Source organism: Choloepus didactylus, chromosome 1 (assembly GCF_015220235.1).
Source record: "Choloepus didactylus isolate mChoDid1 chromosome 1, mChoDid1.pri, whole genome shotgun sequence".
Lineage (NCBI taxonomy): Eukaryota > Metazoa > Chordata > Mammalia > Pilosa > Megalonychidae > Choloepus > Choloepus didactylus.
Window position 1 is genome coordinate 216521011 of NC_051307.1, and position 26413 is coordinate 216547423.

General features: G+C 40.1%; 1 protein-coding gene across 14 annotated transcripts in view; it reads right to left on the reverse strand.

Moving 5' to 3' along the window:
- Nucleotides 1–26413, reverse strand: part of CADPS (calcium dependent secretion activator) — a 495698-nt gene that overhangs the window by 370649 nt on the left and 98636 nt on the right. For all 14 annotated transcript variants that reach the window (XM_037799564.1, XM_037799562.1, XM_037799591.1 and 11 more), the window contains exon 2: nt 14912–15025. In XM_037799564.1, coding sequence (XP_037655492.1) covers nt 14912–15025 — 114 coding nt within the window. The remainder of the gene's footprint in view (nt 1–14911; nt 15026–26413) is intronic.

Here is a 26413-nt window from a genome sequence, read left to right on the forward strand (position 1 = left end):
ATCGCATCAGTACCTAGGACAGAGCCTGGCACTTAAGGAAAGTAAATGACCAAAGGTAGTATAGTCAGTTCATCTTGTAGATGAAAAACCAAAGTTCTGGGGTGGGTTGGGGGTTGGGGGTGGGGGTGCAGAGGATGTTCTCTTGATAATTCGAACTGAATGACTACAAGCACATGTTCTTTTTAGTCCACCTGGTTCCTTCCTTCCCTATGGAGCTCACCTGCATGGTGGAGAATCTCTTCTGCCTGGTAGAGAACACTTTGTTTTGCTGGTGCTACCTGGGTTTTGGGACCATGCCGTCCATTAAAAACATTTAACTTTCATTCCAGTGCCCATCGCTGAGAAGCTTATAGAAGCTACATGGTTCTGGTGTGTAATACAAGGCAGGAAGCTGCTGCTTCACATTCACAGAGAGGAATCATCTGACACTTTTGAGCCATGTCCTGGTCACACTTCAGAAGATTCATAAATATCCTTCAAGAGCAAATGTTCACTGCCCTGTCAGATTTCAGAAAATGCCCTTGTTGGCCACGAGACAGTATTACTTGGGGGCATCTCATTGCCTCGTACTTCATCACAGAACCTTTCCCAGGAGGGGAGATGTTAGAAAGGTGGACTCCATTTATTGTTGACTTAATGATCTAATTTAGAAAGAAGGAGGACTAGGATCTGTATCACAGGCCAGAGGCCATGGCCCATTCCCCTGCAGTTGGGATCTGGTCCTCAGGTGAGATGAGACATTAGAGTTAATTTTAAAACCAATTATAGAAAAAGAGTGTCAAATGAATTCTCAAGCCTTATGAGCCTTAATGAAATAAACAACTCACTTGAAACCTGTTATGCTTAATGCAAATGGTTTTTCCATCTAACACAGTATGTGTCTCAGATACAGGTCTAGATCTAAAAAAAATCAAAGTTTTGAGGCAAATAGAGGAAGTTTCTTGAGAGGCAGTGTAGCATTGTGGCAGGAGCTGTAAACTATGACCCCAGGCCAGCTCTACTACTAACATGCTGTGTGACCTTGGATAAGTCACCTCCCTCTCTGATTCTCCAGTTTCTTACCTGTACACTAAGGAGGTTGAACTATAAGACTTGGGGGTTGTTCTTCCAGCTATAATGTTTATACTTATTTTTGTGAAACCATTCACCCTTTCTATGGGCTCTCACTGGATGGAAGACACTGTGTCAGTTACCAGGGATACTGGGTTGAGGAAAACAGAGACTCCACCCTCACAGAGGGGAACAGACATCACCCTAATAATTCCATACAAATATCAAGGGAAACTACAGGGGACCATAAGAGTCTATAGCCAGGCATCTATTCTCTATTTTGGTCTGTGGTGAGGAAAGCCCTCTTGGAGGAAAATGTCCTTGAGACAAGTAAACCTGCACAGGTAAAGACAGAGTGTAAGAGTATTTCAGAGAGAATACCCCGAGTGTCTGCAGAAATGAGGAGAAGCCAGCGTGGCCGTGGCATTGGGGGTGGCAGAGTGATTGCTGCAAGAAGGGCAGCAATGCCAAGGCCATGGGGTCCGCATTAAGGACGCCGGTCTCCATTTTAAGGGCACGGGCAGCCACTGAAGGTTTTAAACTGGGAAAGGGCAAAATTAAATTTGTATTCTCTGGCTTCACTGTGGAGAACAGACTTGAAAAGGACCGAAAGAGAAGACAAGGAAGCCAGCTGGGAGGTACTGGCCAGAGTACAAGTGGGTGATGATGGTGTTGTAGGTGAAAGGAGTTAATTCTTTATTGTGAGCTCTAACACACATCAGGGGCACTTTGGAAACATTCACTCAATAACGAAACCATATTCTCTTCCCCATCTGCCCGTAACAGTATGCCCCAGTCATAAAATCTCAGCACATTTCTCTCCTCCAAAGCCCTTCCATAGCTGCCATTTGATACTTGTTTCTGTGACAGTTTGGTTACTGAGTATCGAGTTAGGCGGTAAGTTCCCAGAAAGCTGTTTTCTTATTACTTATTCCTAGTGCCTAAGTTAGTGCATAGTTTGTCCCACTAAATATTTGCTGAACGAGTGAATGAACAAGGACAAATCACACTCCTCTGGCAAAGAACCTATTGAACAAGACTATTGGACGGGGGCAAGAGTTTGTAGAGGGGAAACCAGCAGGAAAATATATGTCCAGATTTTCCATGGAATCTGAGAACAGGGGGTAAGAAATGAGGATGTTGGCACATTGGAACTAGCTGGAGTTCCTAACCAGCTGGATGACCCCTGAAAAATCATCTACCTTGCACAGTCCCTTCCTTTGAACTTAGTAACCACTCAATTAAAACTGGTTGAACCATTAGATGGATGGCATTAGACAAGCCATTTAACCTCCATTAACTTCACTCTCCATTGCTGTCATACAGGGTTAATGCAGACAGTCTTCTTTAACCGACATCAAACTGAGAGGACACAGAAAAGCAGAGAGCGCCATCTGTACAAAAGTAAGATGTGCCTGCCACACCCCAGAAAGAGGGGAGATGAGTGAATGACAAGAGTGTGGAGGAAGGAGATGAAGACAGAGGAGACAGGAAAGATGAAGTGCCAAAAGGAGACAAGACAGCCATGGGGAGAGAAGGTGGCAGCAGGAAACTAATTTTCGAGCCACATCATTTGTCTTGGCTTCTCAGGCTGTCAGAAAGAAAGTAGGGCCTGGGCCAGCTATACCCTGTAATGAATATAGCCACTAAGTACTGGTGTGTTTCTAAAACTATCCTTGAAACTCATTTTGCTGGGAGCTCTATATGGATCTTTTTCTTTCTTCCTTTCTTTCCTTCTTTTTTTTGTGGCTTTCTCAAAAGACTTTAACCCCAGGCATAGTTCCATGTGGGCACATCCATAAATCCTCCCATACTCCTCTGCCAACTTCTAGACAGGTCATAATGGGAGATGGAAGATAAACAAATAAATACAGAATTGTGAAGGACAGTCAATTGAGCAGCTCGACCCCATCCATCATCCATCAGCCCTCTCTCCGTCAGCAAAGCCAAGCAACCTCAAGGTTGTTTTAGAAACACACAAACACATCAATACTTAGTGACTGTACTCCTTATAGGGTGAAGTTGACCCAGCCCCCCATTTCCTTTCTGACAGAATGAGAAGCCAAGATATTTTCTTTCCTGCTCTAAAAAGCTTATCATTCCAACATAAATAAGGAAAAGACCTAGATGTTAGAGTAAATAAGATAAAATAAAACAAAACACCCAAATCTGGTTCCTTTTAATAAATGGTACATAAATAATGGGAGACAGTGAGGCCTTGCATTTAAGAGCGTGGACTCTGGGGCCAGTCCACCTGGGTTCAAATCCTGGTTCTTCCACTTGCTAGCTTTGTTACCTGACCAAGCTACATAATATTTCTGGGCTTTCGTTTCCTCACCTTCAAAATGGGGATATAGTCTACCTTGTAGAATTTTGGTGAGGATTCAATGAGAGAATGCATATATATTAGTTAGCATGGTGCCACTTAAAGGTAAGAATGTAATGAAAGCTAGCTGTTATTTTTTAATGAGATATCATGCAGCATTTAAAAAGATAGATATTTTTCCATTAGCAGAGTCCATGACACATCGTTAAACCAGAGATTCTCAATGGTAGAGGTGAGGTGGGGTTGAAGGATGGGAGCATGATTCTGGATTGAGAACAACAGAGGTGATAAGAAATTTTACTGTTGAGAATATGTCATATATGTCACTTTTGTAGAGGTAGGAAGGTGAGTGAAAACCACCATGCTAATATAATATAATATTTTATATTATTTTCCATCTGTGGTGGGTTGAAGTTGTATGTACCCCCAAAAAATATGTTCTTGGCAAGGTGGGGCAAGATGGTGGCATAGGGAGGTGTGGAATTTAGTTAGTAAATAGCCAGTGTGCCAGTTTGAATGTATTGTGTCCTCCAAACGCCATTATCTTTGATGTAGTCTTGTGGAATAGACATTTTGGTGCTGATTAGATTTGCTTGGAATGTGCCCCACTCAGCCGTGGGTGATGACTCTGATGAGATATTCCCATGGAGGCATGGCCCCACCCATTCAGGGTGGGCCTTGATCAGTGGAGCCATATAAATGACTCAAAGAGAAGGAATTCAGTACAGCTGTGAGTGACGTTTTGAAGAGGAGCAAGCTTGCTAGAGAGGAACGTCCTGGGAGAAAGCCATTTTGAAACCAGAACTTTGGAGCAGATGCCAGCCACGTGCGCCTCCCCAGCTAACAGAGGTTTTCCGGACGCCATTGGCCATTCTCCAGTGAAGGTACCCGATTACTGATGTGTTACCTTGGACACTTTATGGCCTTAAGACTGTAACTGTGTAGCCAAATAAACCCCCTTTTTATAAAAGTCAATCCATCTCTGGTGTTTTGCATTCTGCAGCATTAGCAAACTAGAACAGCCAGAAACAACTAGTAAGTAGTCTGGAACAACTATTTGGGGGACATCTGTGACCAGACCCATATCATATACCAGTCCAGAATGGGTGGAACAGCTGAGATAGCAGCATAAGAAATGTAAATAAAGTCCCCAAACTGAGAAGCTGGTGCCCTCCAACTCCACTGCCAGGGCAGGCTGAGTTGGAACACTCTCCTGTGGGAAAAAGAAGTGATCTCTGCTGGGAGCAAGAGAAGGCAGCTCAACCAAGCTCCAATTGTGGCTTTAATTAATGAATTTGGACTACTGAATACAAGCTAAAAGCAAACAGGAAAGGAACTCTGAGATCTCTCCTGGCAGAGAGGAGGAGGGGATGATGGAAATCATCATCAACATCATCTTCATCACCAAAAACAGCTGGCTGAGCTCAGAATACTGGAAAAGGGCTGTGTCCCAAGGAAAGGGACACACATAACCAGAAACCAACTCTGGCCAACTGGCAAAACTGGGGGATTGGGGACTGGCCCTGAAAAGGGATTTCTTTTTCTTAATTTTTTTTTCCTCTCAGCCTAAGTAGCCCTTTAGAGAAAGCTACAGGTATTTTCAATTGTCAGCCTTGACCCAGGCAAAGGTGGAGTTAAAATAGTTAAAGAGACAAAGGAAGAAGTCAAGTGTAGGACATAATTCCCTAAAGAGCTTATCTTTCCTAAGAGAAGGGGGGTGGGGTCCAGCTCAAGTGGCAACCCTCCCTCAGAAAATTCAGACCCCAGGGCCTGAGTAAAGGGGGAAAAAAAAAAACAACAGGAACAGCTTAAGCTTGGCTTCTGACTCACCCTGGGCCCCTGGCACAGACAGGGCCTGCTGAGAATTAAAGGCACCACACCACCTTACACTGGTTGAGAAGCTGCATGCTTGGCAAGCATAATTCTAGGCAGGATGGGAAAAGCACAGAGTCTAGAGGCCTCACTGGAAAGTCTGACAATTAGCTGGATCTCATCCTCAGGGAAACTTGATACCGATTACACACTCCTCCTGAGACCTGGGCCTATCTAGACTGGGAAAATATGACTGGGGTATTCAAGGAAATAAGCTGCCTAGACAACAAAAAGTTATGAGTCACACTAGGAAATAAGAAGATATGGCCAAGTCAAAGGTGCAAACTTATACTTCAAATGAGATACAGGAGTTGAAACAATTAATTAAAGATGTTCAAAAAAACATGCTAAATCAATTCAACAATCAAATCAATGAGTTGAGCGAAGATATGGCAAAAGAGATGAAGGATGAAAAGACAACATTGGGCAAACATAAGGAAGAACTCCAAAGTTTCAAAAAAACATTGGCAGAACTTATGGAATGAAACGCAAAACAGAAGAGATAACAAAACATAATGGAGACATACAACAGCAGATTTGAAGAGGCAGAAGGACTTATGAACTAGAGGCCAGAAAATCTGAAATCCTACATACAAAAGAACAGATAGGGAAAGTATGGGAAAATAAGAGCAGGGTCTCAGCAAATTGAAGGACAACAGGAGGCACATGAATATATGTGTCATAGGTGTCCCAGAAGGAGAAGGGAAAGTAAATAATGGAAAAGAATAATGGAGGAAATGATGACTGAAAATTTCCTATCTCTTATGAAATTACAGATCTAAGAAGTACAGCATACCCCAAACAGAATAGCTCCATATAGACCTACTCCAAGACACTTAATAATCAGATTATCAAATGTCAAAAACAAAGAGAATTCTGAAAGCAGCAAGAGAAAAGCAATGCATCACATTCAAGGGAAGCTCGATAAGGCTGTGTGCAGATGTCTCAGTGGAAACCATGGAGATGAGTAGGTAGTGGCATGATATATTTACGATAATGAAAGAGAAAAACTACCAACCAAGAATTCTATACCCAGCAAACCATCCTTCAAAAATGAGGGAGAGTTTAAAATATTTTCAGACAGACACTGAGACAGTTTGTGAACAAAATATCTCCTTTAAAAGAAATACTAAAGAGAGCACTATAGGCAGATAGGAAAAGCAAGGAGAGAGAGGTTTGGAGAAGAGTGTAGAAATGAAGACCGTCAGTAAGGGTAAGAGTAGAGAGAGATGTAAAAAAAGTAAAATATGACATACAAAATCCAAAAGACAAAATTGTAGACAGTTGCCATTATGTTGAGAGAAATTGGCCAGAAACAAAAGGAAAAAATACCATATGGTCTCAATAATATGAAATAATATTGATGAGTGATCTTTGAGAGTTAAAGTTGAGAACACAGGTTAACAGGAGATAGAAAGAGGTTGGAGATCAGGCATCTGACGCTGAAGGAGTACAGAAGATTCAACAGGATTGATTGAACAGATCCAGAAATGGATAGCATAGTAATAGTGATGGTAAGGAGTACAGAAGATTCAACAGGATTGATTGAACAGATCCAGAAATGGATAGCATAGTAATAGTGATGGTAGCACAATACTGTAAGTACACTGAACAAAGATGAGTGTGCATACGGTTGAAAGAGGAAGACTGGGGCATGTATGATACCAGTAGGAAAAATAGAAGATAAAGATTGAGATTGTATAACTTAGCAAAACCTAGAGTGGTCAATGATGGTGACTAAATATACAAACATAAGAATGTTTTTACATGAGGGAGAACAAATGAATGTCAACATTGCAAGGTATTGAAAATTGGATGGTACAGGGGAAAAATACAATTAATACAAACTAGAGTCCATAGTTAAAAGTAACATTGTAAAATGCTTACATTAACTGTAACAAAAGCAATATACCAAAGCTAAATGTCTATAAGAAGGGGATACAAGGGAGTGGTATGGGATCTTGGTGGTGGTATTGTTGTCTGACCTTTTCATTGTATTTTATTTTATCTTTTTTCTTTCTATCTTTTTTTTATTCTTCATTTTTTTTTCTCCTCTTCCTCTTTCTTTGCAGAAGAAATGGAAATATCCTCATATAGATTGTGGTGGTGAATGCATAACTATGTGATTATACTGGGAATCATTGTTTACTTAGGATGAATTGTATGGTGTGTGAATAAAACTGTTTAAAAAATAAACAGAGGGATACAAGTGCTGGGGAAAGTGTGGAGAGAGGGATGTACCTATTCACTGTTGGTAGGGAAGTAGAATGGTGCAGCCCATCTGGAAGGCAGTGTGGTAGTTCCACAAGAAGCTAAGTATGGGGTTGTCATAAGGTCCTGGAACCCCATTATTGGGTATATACTTGGAAGAACTGAGAGCAAGGACAGGAATGGACATTTGCACACCAGTGTTCATGGCAGCAGTATTCACAATTTCCAATGGATGGAGGTGGCCCAAGGGTACATCGACTGATAAACCGTGTGATGAACTGTGGTATATATACATACAATGGAATATTGAGCAGAAGCAAGAAGAAATGAAGTTGTGAGTTAAGCAACTAGGTGACTGGACCTTGAGGACCATATGTTGAGTGAAATAAGCCAGAATCAAGAAGACAAACATTATAATGCCTCACTAATGTGGACTAACTATAATGAGAAAACTCTGAGAATTTAATCTGAGATCATAGGTTATCAGAGGAAGGCTTATTGTAAGGTTCCTAGATTGAAAGCTCTTACAGCAATCACATCAATTCATGAGTTTTAACAGTTATTTCTAAATTCTGAAATGTTGAGCTTTGTCTGTATTAACCTAGTTGGTCCCTGGAACTTCAGGTATCTGTGTGACATCTGAGACCCAGAGCTAGAGTTTGGCAGTTATAAATGTCAGCAGTACCCCACAGAACAACTGCTTAAAAAGCTGAAAAAGAGATATGACTTCAATTAGAGATACGAATGAAATGGACTTGGATGGGACTAAGGTAAATCAGACTAAAGGGTAAAGGATGATATTGACTGTTTAAAAACTTCAGCTTCTATGTCAGACCAAAGGAAGAGATGTTTATTTGGGACAAAAGCTGTTTTCTGTAGCACACTATATAATTTAACTTTTTTGTTCAGTTTATTCAAACACAATAATTATATTGAATCCTGCATAGGGGGTGAGATCTTGTTGGTTTGTACAGTTTAGCATGATGCCCCGATAAATCCCAGAGTAATTTGCACAGAGAATAAAAGATATTTGCAAAGCCCCATTGAGGGACTGGGGAAAAATGCAGAAATATTAAAATTCCCCACCTTGGGAATTTCTGATATTCTTGCAAACATTGCGGACTACTAATTTAGTAGGCTGAATCCTTCATCGTCGGGCTTGCCCTTATGAAGCCTGTTACTGCAAAGGACAGGTTAAGCCCATTTATAATTGTGCCTAAGAGTCACCCCCAGAGAACCTCTTTTGTTGCTCAGATGGGACCTCTCTCTAAGCCCGTGCTCCAAAGCAGAAGGATGGTGAGCAGACAAGAGATGGCAGGTGTTCTCTACAAAGGGTGACACACTTTCTTTAATCTTTACAGTTGAACTATGTTATAAAACTTTTTTTTTAATTTGGGCAGGTAAACAAACTCACTGCCCTCCCTCCTACACGGGACATGACTCTCAGGGGTATAAATCTCCCTGGCAACGCGGGACATGACTCCTGGGGATGAGCCTGGACCTGGCATCATGGGATTGAGAAAGACTTCTTGAAGAGAATGAAACAAAATAAAGCTTCAGGGGCTGAGAGATTTCAAATGGAGTTGAGAAGTCATTCTAGGGGTAATTCTTATACATTATATAGACATCCCTTTTTAGTGTTTAGTGTATTAGAATTGCTAGAAGGAAATTCCTGAAACTGTTAAACTCCAACCCAGTAGCCTTGATTCTTGAAGACGAGTGTATAACTATGTAGTTCACATGGTGTGAATGTGTGACTGTGAAAACCTTGTGGCTCATACTCTTTTTATCCAGTATGTGGACAGATGAGTAGAAAAATGGGGACAAAAAGTAAATGAATAATGGGGAGGTGGGTTGAGGCGGTATGAGATGTTTTTGGTGTTCTTTTTTGTTTTTATTTTTTGGAGTAATGAAAATATTCAAAAAATTGATTGTAGTGATGAATGCACAACTATATGGTGATAGTTGAACAACTGCACACTTTGGATGTTTGTATGGTATGTGAACATATCTCAATAAAATTGTGTTTAAAAAAATATGTTCTTAATCTATTTCCATGGGTATAAATCCATCCTAAGTAGGACCTTTTGATGAGGCTACTTCAGTTAAGTTGTGGCCCACCTCAATCAGTATGAGTCTTAACCCTATTACTGGAGTCCTTTATAAGAGAATGAAATGTAGATGGAGAGAGAAAGCCACAGAGAGCAGCCGGAAGATGAAATTTAATGGAAACTGTAAGAGAACACAGAGCCCAGGAGAGGTGCCATGTGCCTTGCCATGTGACACAGGAATGAAGGACCAAGTGTCACCAGCAGCCAGCCCCAGAATGCCAGTCTTAGGAAAGAAAGCATCGCCTTGATGGCACCTTGATTTGGACTTTTCCCAGCCTCAAATCATGAGTGAATAAATTCCCATTGTTTAACCCAATGCATTTCATGGTATTTGCTTGAGCAGCTTAGGAAACTAAAACACCATCTTCATGTAGAAAACAAGTAACTATCTTTATGTGTTTAGACACATTTACATAATCTGAAAAGATACATTCCAGAAATTAATAGCAGTTGTCTAGGATTATGCAATTACAGTATTTCTCTTTTAACCAGTTCAATTTAGATTTTTTCCTATACAGTCTGATGTATTTTTATAATTGGCCTGTTTTACTTCTAGTTCTTCTATCCAGCAGATGGGAACCACATTCTCCCAGTTTTCCCTTAATATATTAATAATGACACATGGCCAGGTGCTAGATTCAGAGAAAGGGTTTACACATACATACGTATACATAAAAATATCCTCATTTCATCTTGACAACAATATTGCAAGGACAGTAAGGACAGTCCTATTACAGGTGAAGACTGAGGCTCAGACTTGTCAATGTCCCATAGCCAGTGTGCACCAGAACTAGCCTGTGAGATCCTACACCCATTCTCTTTACCACTCTTCCCCGTCTCCTCTCCTTGCCTAGCTTTCCACACAAGAATGATGCTTTCACTCTTCTCTAGGGTTGTATCTGTTTTAAGGCTGCTGAGTAAATATAGTGGTTTTGCTTATTGGAAAATTTAACTCTTCATTTCAAAAGAATAGCTGGGTATGACTTGACTTACTCTTTTCTTAGATTAAAAAAAGAGTTCAACCGTAAAGATTAAAGAAAGTATGTCACCCTTTGTAGAGAACATCTGCAGTCTCTCTCTGTTCACCATTCTGCTTTGGAGCACAATACCTCAGTTTTTCTTTAGAGAACTCATTTTCCTTCATGCCTCCTTGGGATAGTCCATCATGGGACCTTGTCCTTCTTTAGCCAAGTGGTGGGTTTGGACCTGGGCATGGCCAATTAGACTTCCCCTCTGGGGATCAAATTCTGGGTGGGGTGACATGAGAATGGAATGGGGTTGGAGTGGATCCATACCAATGATGGGGTGACTATTAGAACCTGCTACCTGTCTTCCAGAAACCCAACTGTCCTCATTTTCAACTTTTCTGAAGCCTGAATGTTCTCTTTAATCATCATCATCACAACCCACAGTCCATTTCTGCTGCTAGCAACTGAAGAATTCTGCCTGGTACAACATTCAAAGCTAGTTTGACAAAACTCAAACAGGCACTTTGTAACATGTGATCATTTAAAAAAAAGGAAAAGCCTCTAAACTCAAGGGTAGCAGTTTTCACTGGCTGAAGTCCAGATACAGGCTGTAGGGTCCTAAAATTATTGTTCATACATCTTCCACCACATTCTACATTCCAACTTCTTACCAGAACTCCCATGACTCCTTCCAGGAAGAATCTGAGTGAGGAAAGTTTGGGGAAACTGTGTATCTAACTCTTCTCTCTTAGACAGGACCAGCATGTGAAGAAACCAAAATTACACATGAGAGTGGGAGTGAGGCATCAGGATGGGGATGGGAGGGCTTCTAGTTTAGACATTTGTCTTAGTAGAGCCAACGGAAAAGGTGGAGGCTGTGGGGAAATGGTTGGAGTCTCCTATATCTTAGGACCAAGGGTGTGAGAACTGCATAGAACTCCTCAGAGCACCTGCCCCAGCCTCCCTCCATCGAAGCCAAAACTGAAGAGATAAAAGTATTAATCTGCTGATCTGCTTGAGTCACTCTGACAATCAGGGCTACAGGAAGACAGAAAATAAACCTGCATGCTCTCAAAAGGCAGAGACCTTGGTCTCCCTTTATTCCACCCCAGCTCAGAGCCCAGGCCTCACCAGCTAGCTATTACTGCTTGCTACCTTGGTTCAGACAGGGCAGGGTGAGCACATATGTTAAAAAGGCAGCTCCCTCCTCACTTATTTTATTGTTTTATAAAATGTTCTTTACTACTCTAGCATGCTAAGAAATCATTATTACCTTAGCAAAACCAGGCTAATGCCTAGAATGGAGTTTTTCTAGTACAGAGCTCTCAGAACTTTGGGGTGTGTGGGGGGAGTTGCACTATTTATTTTTAAAATTTATTACATTGGTAAACTGGAATGTGAGGTGTTGCATGGTGGGATGGGGGGATGGGAGCATGTGTGTGTGTGCATGACTGTGGGAGTTGAGGGGTAGAATTAAAAAGAGGATATCTGTTGGTTTTGCCTGCCCAGCATTCATTCCTTGTTCTGTTAAAAAGCACCTAATTTCATATTGGGAAACCATTGCACTTTCACTGCAAATAGTTCAAGCAAGGCTGACCCAGTGCTCAGGCTCCAGAGGTGACATCTGTCCTAGGCGTGATCCCCCAGTCTATTCTGCCTCCCATCCACTGTGATCGGTTCAAGAACAGACATAGGACCCATGCCAATCCAACCAGAATCACCCCTGGGGCCTTTTGCTAGTACTGTCACCGAAGAGGTGATCTCCTTGCTTCTGCGGATGCTTTGCTGGTAGGGCATGACCTGGAGCTGCTAGGGTTTTCCACAAGAATGAAGCCCAAACCGGGGAGAGCAGGAGTGAGATATGGGGAGAAAGATGCCCATCCTGCTGGCATCTCTGCAATCTCTGGATCCAGCCATACCTGAAGCTAGATATACTCCAGGACTTTTAAGTTACTTGACAAATAAATTGTGTTCTCTCTCTGCTTAACCCAGTTTGAACTAATGTCTGCCACTTGTTATTCAAAGAATCCCAGCCAACGCAAATGCTGACAGGGGAAGCAACTGGATTCCAGAAGAGGGTCCAGGAAGAGACACTCACTTCCCCCAACCCAAGAATGACAGGAAAGGGAAAAAAGGAGGAGCAATTAACTTGGGGCTCTCCCAAGTAAAGTGTGAAGCCTGAGACTTTGATGAGACCCTTGCATTACAGGATTAGACTTCCCTGGAAGAGTGAATCTCAAGACTCTCTGAAGATAAAGCACTACTTAAATAATTAATACCCCACATGTTTCACAAATCTTAACATTAAGTATTCAGTAATTCCTCAACTTCTGTATTTTCACCAGACTAAAAAGAAGCCACTATAGAGGAAAATGAGAAGATCACTATAGATATAACGGTAATTTCTAGAGACTCATTAGCACGTTGATGACTATTAATTTTCAAGTTTAATTAATAGAAATTGCAATTTCTTTTAATTTACTTCATTAGTCAAATGAGCTTTCTAATTAAGATTTACAATCTACAAATTTATAAACTCCTGTGAATGACTCTAAACATGGAGAATTATTGATAAGGCTCTGCCTTGCTTGACAAGGGCCCTCTTATCACTGGCAATTTCTAAACAGATTTTTTTAGTTAAATCTCTTCAAGTTACTCGCTGCCACACATCGCTGTTATTCCAAATCTCATTTCTAATACCCGTTCGATTCAACTGAAAAACTATCACATCAGATTAAGCAGCAAGTTCAATAATCATTGGTAATAAAAATGATACTTCTAAAATAAAAAAAGTTCAAACTTGGAGAAATAGAAAAATGAATTCAACTTCTAAAACAGATCCAAATGGAAACTTCACTAAGAGAATGGTGTGTAAAATGAGTCAGTGGCTAGACCTGGCAAATATCACAGACAAAGGCTTTTTTACTACTGTATACTAATTAGTAAAGTAATCAATAATATTGTCACTAGATTATTGACAGATTTACCTGTAATCTTGCTCCCCTGTCTGTATGAAAGAAGTCAAGAGCTTTAAAAAGTGGGAAGGAGAGTTTCACCAAATCAGGATTTCTCCACCAAGGTTTCCATCAGCTAACAACAGACTGGATAGCCCAATGGGCAGTCCAAGAATGCTCCTAGAACATCAGCATAGCCAGAGCACCAAAATATTTGTTTTCAAATGATTTTCTATCTATTAATTAAAAAGAAAGGAAGAAAGGAAGGAGAAAGAAAAGCAGCAAAGCAATTCCGCAGGGGAAAAAATTAGATTTTGTTGTGGATTTTCTTCCACTTATTTAACAGTGTATTGCTATTTTGAATTGCATATGGAGGGAAGCCATAAGTTTTCCAGTTCTTAGGACTGGTTTCTAATGGTTAATCATCAAGATTAATCTGGCCTTGACAATGAGTAAGACATAATGACATGGGACTCCAAACACAGACAATATACACTGGCTCTCATTAAAATAGACTAATACAAGGTAAAACATCCTTTAATGACCAAATAATCATCTTGAGCATATGAAGCCCAAATGATAGGAAATAGAGAAAATACTCATGCCACGAGAAGATTGCTAATCGAAAGGTATGACATGTCTGCTTTGTTGTTATAGATGTACAAGCAATAGCCAAAGATCCAGTGGTGGTGAAGGTGCACATTAAAAAAGAAACTTATAAAATTTTAAAATGCCTTGTGAAATTGCAAATCTACTCTACTGATAAATAAAACTTGCAGGTGAAGAGATGAGAATTTACCTGTGATATATACTTGGGACATATTTTCTCTTTTGTAGGTTTTTTCTAGGGAACAGAAGTGCCTTGTAGATGGTTTTCTAATCTCCAGAAAAGAAGCTACAACACCATTTTAATAAAAATAGCACATTAGTTAAGGCACCATTCTTGGGGCGTGTTAACATCCTTTAGAAAGGGCCTAAGTGGTGGGAAAATCCTCTAGACTCATTTCAAATATCAGCTTGTGGCATTTTAACAGCTGTGTGACCTTGAGTAACTGACTTGGCCTTTTTGAGCCTCAGTCATTTTACTGAGCCACCAGTAAAATGGGAATACTAGCAGCACCTAACTCATAAGGCTGTTGTGAAGATTAAACAATCATATGTAAAGTTCTCAGCCTATTGCCTTGTATACACATCAGTTGATAAACAGTAGCTTCTGTTTACAGTTTTCCCCCCCAAAAAATGCCATTATTCCTCCAAATTACTTTGGTTATTTTCTAGAGCAGCCAGCCCCCAGCCCTTGTCTCAGGAGGGATGGTCTTGGAGAAAGCTGAGGTTACTGCTAACAGTGCCCGCCAGCTCAGATTCCCTGGGCCTCAGGCCTGGGTGTCTTGACCTTCTTCTTGACATGGTGAGTCTTACCTCATAATAGCTCTGGACGGCATTCATGAAGGCTTCGTCCGCCACGATCTGGGTTTCCCCGTTAAGGAAGGCCTGAAACCGGTCCTTGACTGTCTGTAGCTGCTGTTTGCTGATCTGTAAGAAGCAGAGAAGGAGGGCACAGTGAGGACTTGCTCCAGGCAAGGACCATGTCTACCTGTACCCTGAAGATGTCCAGGCCAGTGGTGGGCTGGAGCTAGCTTGTACGGGCTTGTGAGAGCTGATTGTTAAATTTGCAGGAATCTTACGAGTCAACTGGTAAATATAGCCATTATTAAGAGTCAAATAATATAACATTCAGTTAAATAAAGTATATTAAAATAAAGGCAAGAGATACTCCGATGTCATTGCCTCCTGATTATTTTACCACCTTTTACTTCAGCTGTTCTCCTGAGGTGGTTTATATCTATTGTATTTATATGGTGGAAGCGATACATAAAAGTGTATGGCATATGTCTTCTCAACTCCACATTCAGCGACATCTCACTGGCAGCTTGATAGCAGCCAAGATGGGAGTATTTATATCTTGGAAATTGGCAGATGATACAAATAAGGGATTTTTTTTTTGAGAGAGAGTGGGTGGTACATTTAACAGCCAACATACCACCACACTGACCCCTTAGGTAATCTGAAATGCCCCACTAAGTGCAGCTTGGTGATAGGAAGAGGCGTTCCAGCTTTATTGCCTTTGCTACATCCATGACCACATGACAGATGATGTTTAGATATGGGACATACTGCCGGGAGGTAGCATAGACAATTTGGGCAATGGGTTATGGGTAATTTTCTGCCATATGAATCTACCCCCACCTTTATCTCCCACTTTGGAAAGCATTCCTAAATGATACATCCCTATCTCCCTCCTCTATTTCTTATTTGGCTGTGTCCTGCTCTCCTTCAGTCTCATCGTGAGCAGCACTCACCCTTAGCCTAGGGTAGGGCTTCCTGCTCTGTGTTTCCACCACCCACTATTTCAACTACTTATTGGTTATTAAATTTACCGGACGGTCTCTCTTTTCTTGCTATCTCGTTCATCACTGTTTCCCCTGGACGTAGTTTAGTTTAGTGCCGTATACATTGCAGGCGCCAAATAAGTGCTTGTTACATGAATGAAAGAATGAATGAAGTATAAAGTAATATATTATTTTTGGGTATCCTTAAATCAGTTCTAATTTATATAAAAAGAAAGTTAACTAAAAAATTTACAATTTTAACCATTGTTTGTAAAAAGTTTTACTTCATAATAAATAATGGGACACTGTATCCAACAACTGCTCTTAGTAGAGAGAGTAAGAAGATCTTCATTCCAGGCCCCAGTTCTGTTATTTACTGTGTCATCTTGGAAATGCAACTTATATTCTCTGAAATGGCTGAGAGCTAAGATCCTTGCTGAACAGGACTGGGTTTAAATAAATGTTATCTCATCTTCAGTTTTCTCAACTGGAAAATGGTGATAATTCTAATTATCCACTGCCTCAGGATGGTTATAGCTATTCAATGCCATAATATATGATTTCTTTAAAAATCATGAGTTGCTACATAAATTTAAAATGAATTTTATCATTAGAATCAATACAAGTCTTGCTGGTAGAAAATAAAGTTTAAAGCTATCAGAGACTCAAAACTCTCTGAAGTTTTTGAGTCAATCAAGAAAATAAAACAGTGTTTTGAGAATGGACATAGATGGGCATTGGGTGCTTCAACTAAATTTTATAACTCTGGGAGAAGTGGGGGAATAGTGGAGTAAGGGGGAGATATAAAGGGGTTATCAGATTCCTATCTGTTACACCCTAGGGTACGATTGTCCAACGTGTGCCACACATGGAGTTTTAAATTTTCAAGTCACAGTCCAAAAAATAAAACAGGTAAAATGAATGTTAACATACTTTATTTAACCCAATATATCCAAAATATTATCATTTCAATACATAATCATAAAAATTATTGAGATAGTTAACATATTATTTTTAGACAAAGTCTCCAAAATCTTTCCAGTGCATCTTAATTCAGAATAACCACATTTCAAGGGTTCGATAGCCATGTGTGGCTAGTGGCTACCATATTGGACAGCACAAGCCTAAAGCACAGAAAGAAGTCACCTCTAAGATGCTTAAGCTTTCCTGTTCTGACCCAGGGATGCAAGTATTAGTGGAGTTGTACAGAAAATCATAGTTATTTTGTATGTGCTTGAAACCCCTTAAAATGAAAGATGAGGCAGCAATGGATTTGCTCATAAAAATGACAGCACAGCAAGAATTTCTTTAAGGAGGCCCCCCCCAACTGGCCTAACTCACAAATTCTTATAGTGCTGTACCAGCTGAGGCTTCTCACAGAATTCCTTGCTCAGAATTCCTTCCCAAGCTGGGTTAATACTAGCTCTGCTTGATTTAGGGTGTTAGGTGGGGTGACGGGAAAGAAGGAGAAGGAGGGGAGACCAATAAACCTTGGTTTTGCCTTAAATACCTAAGTAATTGAAATAAAATTAGGTGCGCACCATCTGAATTACCAAGATTGAATGTCCACACTGGCCAAATTCATTTTTTCTCTAATCTTAAGTAAGCACGGTGCTCATTTATTCAAGAAATATTTACAGAGCACCAGCCATCTGCCCAGGCTTGTGCCAGGTCCTGAGAGTACAGTGATCAAAAAATACACCCAACAATTGATCCCACAGAGCCTGCTGGCCAGGGCTAGACGCTGGGGAATCAAAAGAAATGGGGGATTTCCTCAAGGACCTGTAGACTAGATGGAGGGGAAAAAACTTATAAAATGGTACGCTCATCTTTGTTTTAGGATGTCAGAGGAAGGAAACTACAGAATATAAAACTCTTTAATGAGAAAGAATCTTCAGGAGTATTAATTTCAGTCAAGTTCAGAAAACGTATATCTCAATGCCGCACAATACCCTCAGTACAACTTCCCACAATACAACAAGTTCTTGGCAGCAGAGTTAGGGTCAGGGATTCTACTAGGACAACTATATCTGGGTTTTGCCACCCACCATTCCAAATTCACTACTTTTCTCACCATTAATTGAGCAAGCATAGTATTTATTTAGGCAACTCACTTGCTGTGTCTCACAAATGGCTAACCTTTCTGTCCCTCAGTTTTTTCATCCTTAAAATGCTTCAATATTGATCTCATGGGATTGTTATGAGAATTAACCGGGTTAAGTACAATACTATACAACCTGGCATAGGATAAGTGCTCAACAAACGTTAGCTGTGGAATTATTAATTCTCATCTCTGGGTCTTTACACATCCGGTTCCCTCCAGAATGCCTTCCTGTGAGAATATTCCAAATGTATCCTCCAAAATTCAGGGCAGGTGCTCCTTCCCAGGCCCCCCAGCTGGAGTTGGGTATGTCCTCAGTACTTTATTCACAATCCTAAGTGTGAATGTAGAGACAGCTACTGTGAAGGATTTATTTACTTAAACACTGGTGCTCAGAGGCAGGCTCATGAGGCAGGAGTTGAGAACACAGACCTGGGGTCAGAGGAACCTGGGTTCAGATACTGGTTTTACCATTCCTTTCCAAGCTGTATGGCCTTGGGCCAGTTACTTTCCCCTAAGCCTTGGTTCCTCATGTCAAAATGGGAGTTATAAGACCAAAGTCCCAGGGTTACTGCAAAGATTAAATGGAAATTGTGTAGTGTTCCTAAAGATCTTAGCACACTGCCAGGCACTAAAGAAGAGTGAAACAACAAGGGACAGACCATAAACTAAATGGTTCCAAGAAACCCCTGATGTGGCCCTGGTTTGTCTTCCCAGTCTGCTCTTCATTTATTCTCTCCAACCCCTAGAGCTTTTGTTTTCTGTTTTTCTCAAATCTGCCCAAGCATTGCTTATCTGACAGCCCTTACACTTGCTATTTCCCCTGCCTGGGATGTTCTTCTGGAGCTCCCCATGGCTCCCACCTTCTCACCTTCTCACCCTTGGGGTTCAGCCTACCCAGCATCTCCCATGAGGATCTCCCCTGACAACCCGTCTAAAGTAGTCTCTCCAAGCCGCTCCCTACCACACTGCCCTGGACCCTGAGAATTTCTTCCACAGCTCTTATCATAGTTAAAATTTCTCTTCTAGATGATAAACGTATGTAATTGAATTAGGCATATACTAAACATATGAGTCATAAACACATGGCTTGAAGAATTTTCACAGAGTAAACTTTTCCACATAACCTCTCATGTTAAGATAAAGAACACTAATAGCAACCCAGAAGCCCCCACATATCCCCAATGTCATTGCCCCACCCCAGTGGTAACTGCCGACCTGACTTCTACAATGATAGATTAGTTTTGCCTGGTTTTGAACTTGATGTCAATGCAATCATACAGTATTTCTTTCTTTATTTGGCTTCTTTCCCTCAGCATTACATTTATGAGATTCATTTATGTGGCTAGGCTAGCAAAAGTTTGTTACTTTCATTGCTGTGTAGTATTCTATTGCATGACTCTAACCATATTTATGTGTTATCCCATTGATGGACTTTGGGTCTTCTTTTGTCTTTTAAAATTTTTGCTCACTTTTCATGCTCTATCATCTCCCCACAGAACATATGTACTAGAACTAAGTCACAGGAATCTGAGATGTAAAATGACCAAGGCACAATCTTAACTCTTAAGTTTCCTGTAGTTAGGTCAGTGAACACATATTCTTTGATTTTTTTTTAGCATCCCTTTGCTGACCATTTGAATGAATAAAAATCTTCCTTAGAAGATCCCATAAACAACCAGTCTAAGGTCTAATCAGTCAGACAGAGTTTATCTAGGGTAATAGTTAAATGACATAGATCAGATTCAACCTTGGAGGTGACCTGGCATGAACCAACCAAAATAATTGGCCCAGAGTAGCTAACAGCACAACTCTAAATAGACAGGTTTCTCTGAGCCGCTTACAAACAGGACCCTCCTAAAATAGAAGTCCATCTAAAAGCAGCTAAAATGTATAGAAACACTGTATATCAGGTCGGAATTCAGAATTGACATAATGAGTTCCAAAAGCAGAAGACCTGAAAAGATGAAAGGTAATTATTGCAGAAGAAAGCTCTGCAGCAATGTTTGCTAGAACTGTTCAAGCATTCTTGGTTCAGTCCACCTCATTAACCAAGGTCTGAAAATTCCCACTGCATTTCAGGCAGTTTCTAATTTTCTGCAGCATTCTGGAGAGGTGTAAAATGGGATCTTCAGTGAAGAAAAACCACATGTTTAAGTGCTGGTCTCAGGGGGAGTAATGTTGATGTCAGAGTGAGTTCAGGTCAAAATCTAGCTTTAATGCAAGCAGTTAACACTGGTTTTCTCCTTTGTAAATTAGGGATAATTGCATCTACTTCATAGGGTTTCTGTGAGAATTAGATGAGATAATATGTGTAAAGGACATAGCATAGTAGATCTGGCATAGAGTGAGAAAGGACTCAACAATAGGAACAATAAGAATTATTATTATTTAGTTTTCCTTCTCCCTATCATTGCTCTTTTACCTTCCTCCAATGTTCCTTTCCCCTTAATTATTCGGTCTTTTGAAGATACACTGGAGTAGCATTCTCTACCCTCTTCTTTCTTGTCTTGCCAATATAGAGACTGGGAAGTCCAACACCCTTTTCCCAGCCTCCACTGCAACTGTGGGTGGCCATGGGACAGAGGCAGAGAGCAAACAAGTGCTTTGAAAGCCATCAGTTAGCCTAGACAGATGAGGGCAATGTTTACTTAATTTCCTTTCCTTGGAGGTTATAAAAAATTTAAACTGGCCTCTTAATTTTATTACCAAGTAAAGTATCCTCCTCCTACAACCATATTAAGATAGTTTCTAAGCTAAAGGAGTCTTGCTTCTGGGAAATTTAGAAATTGTATCATCTTAACCGAGTACTTACTTACTTAGATGAAATTCTTCTCATCTTCTATATTATGTATGTTGATGTTACATTCTGGAAAAGGTGTTTTAAGTGGATTCTAATTTTTTTGGGATTTCACGGGGAAAATCAGTTTGAAAGACTTTATCATGGGCAAATATGACTGAATAATTCTGAAGACAGAAGTTGAAGGGGCAAAAGTAGTGACGGTGGGAAGAGTTTCAGTGAGGCTGGAAGTGTGGACTTTCCCTTGGAATATGGTTTCCCAAAATTCAACCACTCAAGTAACACCTTCATGGATAAGCCCTTTCCATGCACTACCTATATTGCTAGGCATATTTTGCTTTACCTACATTTCTAATCATTTCAATTTTTAACACTGAAACTTGCTCTAGGCAGTAATATCTATGAAACCACATACTTCATGAGCTAGCTGTGGTTAAAATAGATACCACATGCCATCATTTTGCAGACATCTACCAGATCCTAGGAAGTGCTTCTTTGGAATATTTTTTTAAATAGGTATATTAAAAAGTTCTTACTCATTTAAAAAATTCAGAGTAGCAGCTGAATAGAACTAAGATAATTACTTTTTAAAAATTAACTATGGACTTTTAAATAATTGAATAATAGAAAGACCAGCCAACCACGTTTTTCCCAAAGATCTATTTGGGCAGGAAAGAAATAAGAAAGAAGTATAGAGAGATGCACGATACTGCTACGAAGGGTTCTGTGACCTAAAGGGAAATGAGAGCCTGTAAGTGATCTCAGTGACAGAATTCATACACTGATGCAGCTGGGATTCTTTCAGAAAGCAATTATCTAGTAGAAGAGGAAAAACTTTAAGAAAACGAATCCAGAGAGTGAGTTGGGGCTAATAGTTGGATCGAAGATGGAACGAGAGGAGGAAAAGGAAGAGAACGGAGGTCGGAGGAGAGGAAGCAGAGGGGAAGGAGTCTTGGAGATGCCCTCCATCCCCTCCCCTCCCTCCAAAGTATCTTAAAAGTCAGAGCAAATGTCCTACACCTGAGCCTGACACTTCAGGTTTGTTTTTTGTTTTCTTTTGTTTTGTTTTAAATGGGGACTTATTTTTCCAAACTGGAGGCGTTCATGCAGTATTCACCCAAACCCTGTTTACAGATGGTCAATGTGCAATTTTAGACCTGAAAGCCACACTAAGTGGTGACCTAGTTGTCATTGCTCTCAAGCTTTTGGTTTCAGATACCCTTCACCCTCTTAAAAATTCATTTCATATTAACCCATAAATAACACACTTTTTAAAAAAATTTCCCAAAACAACAAAAAAAATAGTGGAAATTCTGGCAATTTTTTTATGTCATTGCAGCTCTCTTTCAGAGACAATAGAAGACTGCTGAATTCTCATATATGTTTCTACATTTAGTCTGTTGTGATGTATTATTTTTGTTGAAATATGTGAAGGAAATATGGCCTATATTAGAAAAGAGAATATTTTAATAGCTGTTTCAGGTCACTGGATAGTTTTCTTTGGCTTTACACCACAACTCAATGAGTGGTTGCAATGTGGAATCAGAAACATCAATGAGCATTTTGTACTCTCTTACATTAAAATACATTCGTGTGTCTCGCTTTTTGAATGACTCTTTTACCCATGCATGATGTTTTAAACATCATGAAAAAGTCATGTGGAGAATATTGATTTGTTGAATTATGCAGTTCTTGTAAATGTTAACAAATTTTATTGTACACTACATAAAAATCATATTACTTAATATCATCACTGACATCATCAGAAAAGTCTAAGTATTGGGAAACTGACAAGCTTATGGTAGTGGACTGAAAGCTCAGATTTTATCAATGGCAACAAATACTGTTGGTTGCTTTATTTAAAGTGACAATCTCCTTCCATTTGCTTTCAAGAAAACCAAAGTTCGAAATACGCCAGTTTGAATAATCTTAGTCTGTATTTCAGTCATTCTTTCAAGTAAAATAGTATTCCAATAACAACAGTGGCTAGCTCAGTTGGCAACTCAAACAACATACAAGTCGCTTTCCTCGAGACAGCCAAAGTGCTTTACGTGTACTTGTCATTTCATTACATGGAATATTAAAAAGACCCATACTCAAGGAACAAAATTTATTAAAATTAATACCACCTGTTTAAGACAGTTATTCAGTGAAATAACTTTAAAGTGTGATTACCCGGCAGTGAAGAATACAAAGACTACTAAAACAGTTTGATACCACTGCCTTGATTTACGATAAAGCACCTGCACTTTTAGTCACCATTGCTTTTGTCCCATTAATGCAAATGTTAACACAGTGGGGAAAAAAAAGAAAAAACAAATAAGGAAAATCACCTTGCAGACCCCTAGGGGTATATGGACCACACTCTGAGAACAGATGTAGTTAATATCAACAAACTTGACCAGCTATAAATACTGCAGGAGGGTTGATCAGAAGGAGAGTGGCACAGGATGATCTTAGACAAAACATAGTGCAGGGCCTTGTGAGCCAGAGTCGGGAGCTGAGATTTAATTCTAAGTATGATGAGAAGCCTCTGAAGTGTGTATGAGGAGAGACACGGTTTGAGAGCATACAGGATCCGGAAGACTAGTGAGTTTTGAGAGTTCAGTGTAGAAGCAGAATCAATGAACATTAATGGGTGCTGGTGGTCATGAGAGCACTAGGAGAATGTTTCATGCAAGCTGTGGAATCTGAGGCCAAGAAGGTCTGAGTAGTCAGAGAAGACGGAGGAGGAAGGCAGGGTGGAGAAGGGAAGAGAACGGCATTCTGGGATGCGGGCACAAAACGAGAGAAGAAAGAGAGATGAGAAAATGTGAGGTCGGTTTGGGGGGAACAGCAAGACTTTCTATTGTTAATTTATAATTTAGATCCTGCTGGGTCCCCTGCTGACTCTAAAAGGATTAGAGGCAGCTCTCAGTATGCCTCAATACAGGCGGTCCAAAAATAAAGTCACGAAGCTATCAGAAATGAACAGCAGATAGTTTCATTTGGCAGAAGCCCAGATTAAAAAGACCAACACGGCAACATATGAAATCACTCAATCACTAGATACCATCCTGGGTCTTATGAGGTTTAATTCTGAACTTATCAGTTGCAATTATTTCCAGGGGAAAAGCTAAAAAAGAAAATCTGACGGCGGCCAATTCATACATTATAGAAGAGTCTTCAATTTACCATTTCACACACTGTGACCATGAGCTTCACTGAAATTGATTTAGATAAGAACCTTGTCCTGTCAGTCAAGAACAGTGAGAAAAGGTACAATTGATCATTCTTCAGGCTGCTAGGGTATTTGGAAGAATGTGGAGATTGTGTCTGGTTTTTCCAGCAATCTCCATTCATGATCCAGAGGGGCGGAGAGTAGACATGGGACAAAACCTGAAGGTTCTCTGAAACTGGGAAATACTAAAAACACATATGCAAGCTGAGATTTTCTATAAGATGATCCAAATATAGTAGTACATACAATGCAGGGCTAAGCGTGCACAGAGGATAACAGAAAATCCTGTCACTCAAGTTTGCCCTGAAATTCAGATGCAGGAAACAGTGAAACGTCATCAGTGTTTCTGAGTTCTATCGCCCAATGCCTTGTGGCAGTACAAGGTAGCTGGGTCTCACAGGCAGTTCCAGAGACCTTCTTGCATCCCCAGATCAGTTCTGACTTTATTAAAACAGTATTTATCTTTGGCTCAATTTCACCCTTGAGGTTTTGGGTTACTGATATTTTAAAGGCATCAGTGATTTAATTATCCGTGTTCCATCTGACAGAGAAATAGTTTTTCTTCTCTTAGAAGCAGGGGAAAGGGTGGCTTCTCTTCAAGTTGAGGGATGCTGCTCGTCCTATCAGCAGACAAGTGGTATTTGTTTAACGCATTGGCAAGCACGTGGGGATGCCGGATGGAATATTACTGAAATAGCTTTGAGGAAAGTTTTTTTCTCCTTGTAACTTTTGCCTGCATTTGGGAAACAATTCATGCCGTGTCTAGATTATAGCACCTATGTTTGGTTAATGATTCAAATTTCATTTTCCAGCAAGTCCACACAACACTGATTTTTGTTCTTTTTCTTTTTTGACTAATTCCATTTATAAATCTTTCTTCCAACTCCTCCCTTTGCTTTCTTTGCCTAGCTAACATTTCTTGTCTTTCAAGATTTTGCATAATTCACCCTTTTTGTTGTCTCCTTCCAGCCCCTCAGCTAGATACCTTTTGTCTGAACTCCTTCATCTCCTGACTCGTAGCATTTATTATAGTATTAATGTAAAGCATTAGCTTTAATGTCTGTCTTTACCACTAAACTGGCAGCTCCTAAGAAAGATGACCTTCCTTTTTTTCAACAGTAAACCTCAGGTCCGAGCAGCAGCAAGGCGGCTCAATAAATTTTTGGCTTGCCATTTGCATGAACATTACCCATTATGGTAGATAGTGTTATGTACCATAGAAAAACACATGTTCTTAATCTCAATCCCATTCCTGTGATCCCAGTGTAAATAGGGCCTTTGAAAATGCTATTTTTAGTTAATGTGTAGCCAACTGAATCAGGATGGTTCTTAATACTATTACTGGAAGCTTTATAAAAGAGAAAGCCATGGGGAAGAATTGGAAGCCAGAAGTCAGTGGAAACTCTGAAGAGAAATGAGAGGACATTACTAGGTGAAAGGAAAGTCAAGAAACCCCCAGGATTGCCAGCGAGCCAGCCAGATCACTATTGACCCCAAGAAGAAGCAAGCCTTTAAGCCCCTGAATCCATGAGCCAAAAAATTCAAAGCCAACCCATTGAATGGTATTTGTTATAGCAGTCAGGAAATTAAGCTTGTGAAAAATACTGAAGTTTAAAAAATATCGATGCCTATAGCCCCAACACAGACCCACTTACACAGAATGACTGGGGATGGAAGTTTAGAAGCTTCCTGGGTGTTTCTGATGCACGAAGTTGAGAGCCATTTTAAGAAATGTTATTGAATAAACTTTGCAATGGTGGATTTTTATAGAGGATTAAAATTATGTTTCTATTCTCTGTAATACAGGTTGAATATTCTGCAACTTCTTCATGTGAAATAGAGACTAGATTTTTCTGGGCAGAAGTCTAAACTAAGACTAGGTAGAAGAAGGTAGTTGGAGAAGGAGGTAAATTTAGGGGCAACATGAGGATGAAGTTTCTATTATTGGGAACTCTTTAAAAATAGGTTAGGTTGTCACATGATGCACAGAGTTTCTTATCCTTGAGAGCATTTGGTTGCTTAGAGGGGATTCACCTCTGAACAGAGGGTAGGAGCATGTGGTTACCGCAGTCTCTTGTGCAACGATATTATGGTATTTCCAATTTTAGAAATGTATAATCAGTGGAGACAAGAACCGGATAATTACTCTCTCTGCAAATGATAAATGAACCTGTGGTTTTGAATTTCCTCCTGTGAAAGTTGCAGTGGTATCCTGGTAAAAGTTTGGTAACCAGCTTTCTAGGAAAGAAACAAACTGATTTGTAGCAATTGCTGATTTCCCTAATATAAATATTCCACCATAGTTGATTGCAAGCTACCAATGTGACATCATTTGGCTCAAACAATTCCTGAAAAATTTAACAGTCAATGCTTGTGAGCTAGTTCAAGCACACCAGAGGAAAGCTGCCTC